The sequence below is a fragment of the Kryptolebias marmoratus genome, linkage group LG3 (assembly GCF_001649575.2).
Source record: "Kryptolebias marmoratus isolate JLee-2015 linkage group LG3, ASM164957v2, whole genome shotgun sequence".
Lineage (NCBI taxonomy): Eukaryota > Metazoa > Chordata > Actinopteri > Cyprinodontiformes > Rivulidae > Kryptolebias > Kryptolebias marmoratus.
The window spans coordinates 3,722,708-3,733,182 of record NC_051432.1 but is presented as its reverse complement, the minus strand read 5'-3'; the positions used below and the strand labels follow the sequence as shown (position 1 = coordinate 3,733,182).

Here is a 10,475-nt window from a genome sequence, read left to right as displayed (position 1 = left end):
GTTATAATTTAGGTATACAGTTGTAATATGGTATTATATTGGAACGGTGGTTCCTCCACTACTCTGTAGACCTCTCTATTTAAGCTCTATTGATAAACATAAAAGTTAACCGAAACATAAAACTTTTTTCACGAGGCGTTTTATTTATCTTTAGGGATGTAAAACAAGGCTCAAAATAAAGATATGTTCCTGTTGGTTCTACATGTGCCAGTGCCATAGATCCCTTGGTGTTCCAGTGCATGAAGGAGGGGAATGGTGCAAAAGAAATTGTCAAAAACACCTTGTAATTTTTGTCCTGAATGTCTTCACAAAGGCACATGACAATATCTCCAGGCATTCCCAGCTGATTGATCTCACCTAGTCCCCCAGCTGGACCTTGATAGGGTTCAAAGTTGTACATGTGCCCAGAGGATCCTGCTTGCAGCCACACTTTAATTCCCCAGGGCTTGGGTTTTTTGGGGGATCCAGGTAGAAAACTCTAACGAGGTGGAGACAGGTCCCCTAGACAGGTTAATCTTAGTTGATATGTTTTTGTGTATTATCCAAAAGACTTACCTACCTACCACAATGAGCTTGATTAACCAGATAATGAAGATCTTTATAATCAAAAACACATTGTTGATAATGTCTATGGACCAACAGTGGATGGCAGTGGAAGAACGACACAGAAAGTCACAATTTCTCCCGCTTGGACTTCACCAGCCTGGTCTCTGAGACTGAGAACCTTCGGGCCACAAATGACGTCTAACAGTCTGCATTATCTTAGAGGCGGCTGGCTGTGGGTGAACAGGGACCTTCTGGGGTACAAGAAGTGGAAGCCAGGAGATCAGGACCACCAATGAAGAGACGCTGTGGAGCTTTAACCGAAGAGAGAGAGCTGGGACTGCCAGGAGAAATCTACTATTATCATCTGTGTGTCATTAGGGACGACATTCCATCATTTCAAAAAAACTAAAAAATGTTAACAAACACCTCGACAATCACACACAATAAAAGTAAGATAACTGTGTGTAATGTGTACCAAAATTGACAAGGAAAGAATGGCATTTTCTGTAAGGGCTTAGAAAGCAAGTCTGTCATAAAGGTTATAATGCAGTTCAAGTTTTCTTAAACAATTATTGAAGCTCATATAGTTCAACGTTTTAAAAGCAACAAGAATTACAGTTTAAAACACCGTAGGGCCATTTAACAAACCCTTGCAACCTTTTTGTTTGCGTTTTTTGCTTAATATTTTTTCTTTTTTCATGTTTAGATGTATGTTTGCATAATTAGGTTTTCTGTATTTATTTTGTGTGCACTGAGTTCAACCCTTTGGCTGTGGGAAAAACTTGTTGTCATTGTCTCCTCCTCAAGAAGCTGTCTGCTCCTAAAACAAATCAGGAAATCTAATTTTAGTCTTATGTTAAACAGTTTGCTGTGTGCCAGACTTCACCAAATTTGAATGACTGACAAATGTAACCTCATGTAATCGTTAGTGTGTTTGTAACCTGACATTGCATTGTGTCTCTCTCCATCTAATCCTCCCGTGGCCTTCGGGTCAAATGGACCTGAAGTTACGAGGGCATCAGGAGCGTTAACGTCTGAATCGTCTGTTTAGGAAGCAGCCATGAGCTGCAACACTGAGAATAAAGTTACTCTGTGAAAGAAAATGTGACAAACATTGTAATGAGTTCATGAGTTTTGTTTTTGGTTTTTGCTTTGTCTTGTTTTTAGGGATTTTTGTATTTGTCTTCTGGGTTTTTGGTTAAGTTCTTGTCTTTGTTTTTCATTACCCACTTGCCCTCAGTCTGCTCCTGCTTTCCTGTCACGCCCATCTCCACCTGTCTTCAATCCTCGTTACTCACCTGTGCCCACTTCTCCTGATTTCCCCGTCTTTAAAACCCGGTCTCTTGTTTCACTTCCTCACCAGTTCATTGCATCAGGTACGGTCCTTGTCTGTTGTCCCTCACCTTTTGTCGATTTTCATGCCTTGCCTTGCCGTCGGTTTTCGTTTTTGGAATTTTTGTTAGTTTTGCTGCCACATCAGCTTTTTGTTTTCGTGTTTTGTTAGTTAATAAATTTTTGTTCATTTTTTAATGAGTCTGCGTATTGAGTTTGCTACCCCCCCCACCAACAAAACATATTCTAAAGGAGGACAACTTAAATTCCTTTAATGCATTTATTTTTTTAATACTTTAATATTGTCTTGCGTTGCTGTGTTGAATAAATCTTAAGCAAAAGAGTGATTTACTGAAAAGATGATTCTTCTCATCATTCAAGTTTTATTGTTGTTTATTTGCAACATCTACGATCAATTTATATCAAAATATATATTTTCAGATTTTGCATAATAGTTTTACATTTCTTCTTTTTATATAACATTAACTGTAAACACAGTCAGTTTGGAGTTTCAAACCTTTCCTGCCATCTTGTGTTTAAGTACTGCAGGTATTTGAGAAACGTATTTATTGCTGGTATTCTTGCATTTCTTGAAGCTGCATAACAAAACAATTCTAACTTTGCCTAATTTGCAGTTGTATTTCTTATACAGGGTGGCATGGCTGGTCAGTTGTAAAGTCTGATGACTTACAGATAACAGAGCTGACAATCCATCCTGAGGATCTGATTTGAGAAACAAATCAGATTCGCCTCCAATCTAAACATAAATCTGCTGTAGCCAGAGTCACAACATTATGGGTTCTGCATGAAGGCAGGATTTTGTTTGTTGAAAAAAAAAAAACAACAACACTGAATTAAAGCATTAAATGCAATTAAGCCCGCTTGTGTTGCTGAGGGTCAGAGGTCAAACATGACACTGCAGTTGTCATGGTTTCAGCTAAAATCTTGTGTTACTCTGATGTTTAGACACTGCAGGATCAGAGAAAAGACAATGTTCTCCTCAACCTGGATGATAATCCTTCCACTGCTGAAGCAGAACTGAGGGGATTCACCCATCACTGGAGCTGAGGTGGCAAACCTCTGGGGTTGGATGAGATTCACACTGAGTTCCTCAAGGCCCTGGATGTTGTTGGGCTGTCTTAGTTGACATCCCTGTGCAACACTGCATGGAGGTTGGGAACAGTGCCTTTGGACTGGCAGATCGTGGTGGTGGTGGACCATGTCTTTAAAAAAGACCAGAGGGTAAGTTATGAACAGAGTCTGTGACAAAAGGCAGCCACAGGAACGGAAACTCTATACTCTTAAAATACGCCCCACAATTAGCATAATTACATAATTGTAAATGTTCTCCAAGTCATCAAAACACATGAAGACCAGTTGGGCAAACTTCCATTCACTTTTAAACTTAGTGTTCCATGACCAGGACAAATATCCCATTGCTCCTCTTAAATCTAAAGTTCATCCATCAATCTGACTCTCTACTCTTGGGCCCCAACATAGACATTCCCAGAAAGGTTAAGGGGTGTGATCCCTTTATAGTTGGAGCACTCCCTCTGATCTGCCTTTGTAAAGACTGGGTCTGGTCCACCACCCCAGGCTGCCAGTCCAAAGGCACTGTTCCTAAACTTCATGCAGTGTTGCACAGGCCCAACTACATCCAAGGCCTTAAGCAATTCAGGGCAAATCTCATCCACCCCCAGAGCCCTGCTGCCACAGTACCTCAGAAACCTCAGCTCCACTAACAGGTGAACATCCACCCAAGACTTCCACAGTGGAAGGTGTATCATTCGTGTTGAGGAGAGTCTCAAAGCATTTCTTCCACCGCCTGACTAAACATCAATAGCATCCCATTTCCACAGTAAAAATGGATCAGCAAAGCTCCACTTCTCCTGCCTGAGGTGCCTGATTGTTTTCCAAAATTGTTTTGACGTTGCCTTAAAGTCTGGTTTTAGAGCCTTTACCAAATCAAATTTCTTCAGGCCACGTCATCTAATTGGTCATTTTGATATACAAAGATCTGTTTTTGCGACAAATTGTTTCACTGTAGTTTTCAAAGTTGTTTGAAGGCTAATACAAAGCACAGTGTGAGTTGAACAGGACTTATTTTCACATGTTGTATCTCAAGATCAAATGGAAATAAATTTCCTAAACAAAACAGAACAGGAAGGCCTCAGTCGACGCCTTGCAAAGATAAAAAAACCAGCTTCGAGGTTCACTTCGCGTCCGGTAATCAGGACAGACGCATTACCAGTTCGTGATCTTTGCTTTGTCACATAAAGTCATGTTCAAGATTCATTATTATCCAAAGACGAAGCAGCAGTAATGTTTTTGCCTGTGTGTGCTCAATGTGTGTTTGTAGTGTTGACAAATTATCTCATGAACCACCAGACAGATTTGAACAAAACTTTCAGAAAGTAATCACTGGATGTGCCTCTAATGCTGATTAACGTTTGGAGCCAACCTGATTTAAGAAACACAAAAAAGTGCAATGTGTGTGTTCAGTGATTACATTATGAGAGTTTCTATTTTTTTCCCACCTGTTAATGAGATATTTTGCTAACAGTGTTGATTCTAAAAGTTAATGGCAAAGTTTTAGGCAAAGATCTTGTGTACTGTGAAGCACTTGGAGTTTTAGCTCAACATGTGTTAAATGCAAATTAGCTGTGGTGGCCATCTTGAGTTGGGTTGGCAATTGTAGATGTACATCCAGTGATTGCTTTCAGAAGGTTTCAATAAGATCTGTCCAGTGGTTCATGAGATATCTTGACATTGCTACAGAAAAACCAGTACTGACATGCAGAGTCACGGGCAAAAACACGTCGCCACTTTGTCTTTGGTGACGGGCGATAACAATGGCTGTAACTGCTGCGCTAGCAGCTTAGAGTCATCCTCAACACATACTCTGAGTGCTAACACGCTAATGAGAAACATCAATAACTCTGCCCCTTCTCATTCGAGGAAGATCTCCGTTTAAAATGATTGCATGAAAGGCAAAGGGTGATATGCATTCCTTCAAGGAATGTTTTTAATTTTTCATCTTGTTTTTTAGCCTACTGGGATCTAATTTGATCAGTTAAGGCTAAAAGTACATTTATTTAGCCTGAAAATATTTTTAGCTAAATTTTAGCTGGGTTTCAACATCTTTACATTTATGTTTATTTTTTTTTTACAAATGTATCTTGGTTGTTTCCCATTTTATTTTGTTGTTTTTTTCCCCGATTTCCACTTAACCAAAACAGAATTTTGAACTGGGAGCATCGTGACTACTTCTAATCTAGGTGGCTTAAGGGATCAGGCATGTTATTCATATGGATGCAAATGCTTGCTCAGCCTTAACTTCAGCCTGAGAGAAAGCGAATAAAACCAGTCTCGTTCCTTGGGAACACAAACTGAAGCAAGATGGAGAAGATCATCTTTGGAGTGCTCATCATTACAAGTGCATGCTGTCTGTCAGCAAAACATGTTTATGTTGAAGACAAGTTGCCCTGGGGAGAGGCTCGAGCATACTGCAGAGACTACCACACCGATGTGTCACCACTCACCAATGGCTTGGAGCAAATGGTGTTCAACTGGTCTATGGGGGACCCAAAAGAAGGATGGATCGGAATTTACTGGAATAAAACTGTCCAGAAATGGGTCTGGTCAGGAGGAGACATTGTGACCTACCACAATGACCTTGATTTACAAAACGATGGCCTGGTTCTTTTACAATCCACTGCTGATAACGTCTATTGGACTGTCAACGGATGGCAATGGAAGAACGGTGGAGAAAAACACAGTTTCTTCTGTTTTGACCTGACTGTGGTGCAGGAGGAGAAGACCTGGGAGGAGGCTCTGGAGCACTGCAGAAAGAATAACGGTCACCTCACCAGTCTGCTCTCTGTGACCGAAAACCTTCTGGCCACAAATGAGATCCAACAGAGCAGCATCAGGGAGCGGGTGTGGATCGGGCTGCGTTACCTTGGAGACAGCTGGATGTGGGTGAACGGGGCCCCCCTGGAGTACGACGCCTGGTCCCAAGGAGGAGATCAGGACCGCCAGTGTCCCATGAAGAGACGCTGTGGAGCTTTAACCAAAGAGGGAGTGTGGGAGAGCTGGGACTGCCAGGAGAAACTCAGCTTCATCTGCTATTAAACTACATATTTCAAAAATACAGCTTTTTCCCTGAAAGTTACTTCTTATTCTTATATGCATAACTTAAGATTAATTATTGAGATAGTTAATGTTGAGTTTTGTTTTTTTTTCTATTTATAAAGTAAGAAACACAGAAAGGTTCATATCTAAAGGTTTTTATTCGGCATGCAAACTCTTTTATATCTGAATGTAGCTGGATTAGCAAACTAATGTCTAGATAAACCTAATTGAAACCTCACGTATTGTTTTAAATCCTGATGTAATGATTGGATTTATTTTTTTTCTTCCCTACACAGCAGTCAGTTTGGTAGAGCTGCATCTTGATTTTAATCACACTATGATAGTTTGCTTGGTTGAAAACAATGAGAATGTAGAAATAAAGAACGTGAAATTAAAATCTACATAAAGATTTAGTGCCAGCTGTTTGCTCTGTAATAAAACAAAACTTTAGGAAAAAGAGGAACATTTATTGACATAAAGAGAAAGACAGTGAGGCGCTGTATGCAGACAGTCACAACAGAGGAGGGATAAGAAGCTAAAATTGTGAATTGTGGTACATATTGTGTTACACAGAAAACACTGAGGCTTTACTTTTCAGATTTAAAGTCTGTTAAACAAGCAGGATATTTGAGGCCAGCCCTTTAAATCTTCATCGTTTATTTAATATATTAACATCTTTTTCACCAGAGTTCATTCATTTGGCATTTTTTTGAAAAACTCCAGCATGTATCGTTTACTTCCAACACGACCCCTTCTTAAAACATAAACAATAAATAAAACACAGAAACAGGCTGTATAAATATAATTTATATAATTTTATATAATTTTATATAATTCTTAGTTATCATTAGTTTTTTGTAACAATGATTAAAGGGATATGCCAGCCATTTTAAAGAAGTGTTCTGCGGAAATGTTATGAGCAATGACTATCTTACCTGTTGTAGATGGCTCTTTTAACGACCTTGGTTTGGAGATAAAAGTTTAAATCTGACAGAAATGACAAGCTAATGGCTAGTCCCAAAGCAGCGAAACACAAAGTGGATTGCTGCCGTCCAAACACTGCTCCTGTCTCCAAAATGTCAAAGTGGTAACATGTAGCACCTCTGGTGCCGCCTGGTGTCACGACCGGCAGGAATAATTCTGTCAAAATGTAATGTAAAAACTGATGGTGGTGTCAAATATTAATGAAAGCATTGCATAGACTGACTGCTAGGAAATCTTTAAGACGGGAGTTGAAACAGCCAAACCCACCGTGGAAGTGGGTCCGTTCAGGCCGCAAGAACTCCCAATAAGAAATTCTGCCATCATTTACATAAATAACTCTTGTAAGAAATCGAAGACAGTGTAAAAGTCATTGAAACCGTGTTCGATTGGAGACTGGAGTAGTTTTAAGATGGCAGCAATTCACTTAGTAAGCTGGTTAGCTTATAAATTTAGTCAAACTTAAGGCTGCTCCATCCTCAAAAACTGACAAAAACGTTCTCTCTCCCAGGGAGAACAACATGGTTTGGGGAGTTCTTGTAGCTTGTTCTCAACACATCATCTCGGGAGAACTTTTTTTCTTGTGTGGTGTCCTACAGCTATTATCTGATTGGTCAGAAATTTGAAGTGGGTGTGATTAATGTGGAAAAGCAGAGATGAGGACTCACCAGGAGCTCTGCACTCTAGTTTCTTGTTTAGTACCAAATATCCTGGCTAGAACGAACATTTCTTGATCCCTGGTGGAGTATCTAAGTAGCTTTAAACTGAGGTTCTTTAAGGAGCCATCTACAACAGGTAAGACATAAATCAGTCACAATCTTTCCATAGAACCCCACTTCAGACAGGCCAAATATCCCTTTATTATTGTTTCCAAAGCCACCAACAGGCTGCAGAGACCCAATCCACAGCTCCAGTACTGATAAAGACTCGTCATTTTTACACAAATCAGCAATATTTGAGTTACAAGCAGAACATTTTTGAAAATACTGATAAATTACAGGAAATAACTGATTTTAAATCAGAGGAACCTGAAAGGTTTTGTGTAAGAAAGTGTTGTTATCCAAGACGATGATGCATTGCTCTTTAAGACGTCCTTTGCAGGGTTTTTTTTTTTTTGTAAACCCACAAACGTTATGTTTACCATCAGCATTTATCACTAAATGAAAGCCTGTCTCAAAGAAACATGCACTAGAGGCTTTTTGTCTCTACATATTGTTTTCTCACATTCCTGCTGCTCAGCAAAAGTGTGAACGTAGAGAAAACATCGGTAACCCTGTCTCCTGTAATACAGTACAAACCAAATGGAAATGAGATTGAAATAAATGTCATCATGTTTGCATATTTGTCTTAATTCAGCTTATTCTGTTAGAAACGTCTCATTTCCACTGTGTTGATTTCCTGTCTGATGCTCTAATGATGTCTTCACAATGTGCCCTCTGTTTTTTGTAATGAACATATAGGTAATGTTATTTTCTTTCTTTTAAAAGCCTAAAAAGGCAAAACCATTATTTATTTCATGTTCATTTGTTTATTACTAATAAATAGCTAATAATATTTACAAGGACATTTGTTAAAGTATTAGCAGGCATGAAAAATGTACAAGCCTAAACTCTTGTTCGCTATTATTTTTGAGATTTAAACATTCGTAAATTTCAGGCTCAGCTGGGATCCAATCATCAAATCCAAAACCCACAGCCTGACCAGTAACACTGACAGATCAGCAAAAAAAAGACAAACTCAGAAATGCTACAAAACTCTGTTCCATCACGGAGAGGGCTTGTTTGAGTAGATCTTAGCTACAGATGTAAGCACGTCTGGATTCATTATGCTGCTTTTAAAGTTTACACAGGCGTAATTCTGAGTATTTTGGACTCAAAGGCTGCAGTGTGATTACTGGAGTAGGCTCAAATTTTCTTCCCATGATGCAGCTGTGCGAGTACATGTGATTGTCTGAAACAAGATAGCAGAGGTCAGCAGGTGAGAACCATCCCTCAGTCGTGTACAGGTTCTATAAATATGGCGGAGTGCTTCTCTTCAGTGCTTCGTCACCTCAGCTCATGTGTGCTTCATGAGCTTGCCGAGTGCCCTGTAAGTCTTCATAACCTTTTACAAACACCAACTCAAAGCCAACCAGCAAGTCCCACAAAGACTCACTGCTCCTTTGTTTTTTCAGAGTGGTAATCATCCCCCAGGATCTTTGAGCAGAAACACTAAAAGGGATAAATTCACTTCACAGCAGGGAGTCACTACACGCCAAGACGGGCATGAGAGAGGTGTAACACCTCAAGCTCAAAACAAACACACACTTTTCCACATTTAAACGACACTTAAATTAGACACACACTCTCGTTTTCCACATCGATCCACCTGGTTCCTCTGCTCAGTCTTGGCAGTGCTCGCTGTTCGGTTCGGTCAGCTTCCTCCTCTTCCTTTCAGTGAAAACGTTGTCCCGTCACGTTTCGGCCCCTGTCTCCGTTTTTGGGGCTTCGCCCCATTTCTCTTCACGACTTGAGGCCCATCCGAGCCATCAGTTGTTCGTAGACAGTCCAAGCCATAGCAGCCATCAGAGTGCGTCGAAGAGACCTGGGCACAGCCCCGCGGAAAAACCCAGCCATGCCGTGCTTCTGAGGGACGAGGCAGAAACAGAGCCGTAAGTTGCCTGAAAACTGCAGCTACAGGTGCTCCGTATCCCTAATCCTGACTCACAGTTTGAAATATCTGACACTTTGTTATACTCTAGAGCAGGGGTGGCCAACCCTGGTCCTGGAGCCACTATTCTGCATGTTTTACCTGTTTCTCTGCTCCGACACACCTGATTCAGTGGCTAAATTCTTTCTTCATGTTCTGCAGAAGCCTGTTAATCACCCATTGATTCAAATCAGATGTGTTGGAGCAGAGAAACAAAACATGCAAGATAGTGGCCCTCCAGGACCAGGGTTGCCCACCCCTGCTCAGGAGCCTGTGTAGCTCACATTACAAACCCACATGATCTATATTAATTTCTCTTGTTCCACAGCAAGTTTCCTTTGTTAATTGATTGCAATGTTGTGACATTCCTGTTAAAATTTGGAAAATTTCCCATAAAAGTCTTTTAAATTGCTGTCTCATGTTTAAAAAAAGGCTGTGCAAATCATCGGGTGGGACATTCCATCATTTCAAAAGCAAAAAAAAAAAAAAAAAAAGACTTTATTATGTCTTTTTCTAATAAATTAACTGAATTGACATCCACTGTGGCAGAATAAACAGTGATATCACTCCACAGGCTCTACTAGTGCTGGGCGATATGGAAAAAATTCTATATCACAATATGAATAATTTTATTTCACGATAACGATATATATCACGATGTACCCCAATTACGTACGTTGTCAGTTATTCTCTGAAAAATATGAAAAAATAATCTAATTTCTTACCTTTTTCAAGCTTTATTTCGAAGTGACATTTAACTGAACTTTCACAAATGAGATCTGCTGCATTTTAGT

The 10,475-nt window shown here is 40.0% G+C and overlaps 1 protein-coding gene across 2 annotated transcripts in view; it reads right to left on the bottom strand.

Moving 5' to 3' along the window:
* Positions 1-8,086: 8,086 nt before the first annotated feature.
* LOC108242715 (mitochondrial glycine transporter B) overlaps positions 8,087-10,475 on the bottom strand; it is an 11,860-nt gene continuing 9,471 nt past the window's right edge. For both annotated transcript variants that reach the window (XM_017427720.3, XM_017427722.3), the window contains one exon: positions 8,087-9,617. In XM_017427720.3, the coding sequence (XP_017283209.1) occupies positions 9,495-9,617 (123 nt within the window). In that variant the 3' untranslated portion in view covers positions 8,087-9,494. The remainder of the gene's footprint in view (positions 9,618-10,475) is intronic.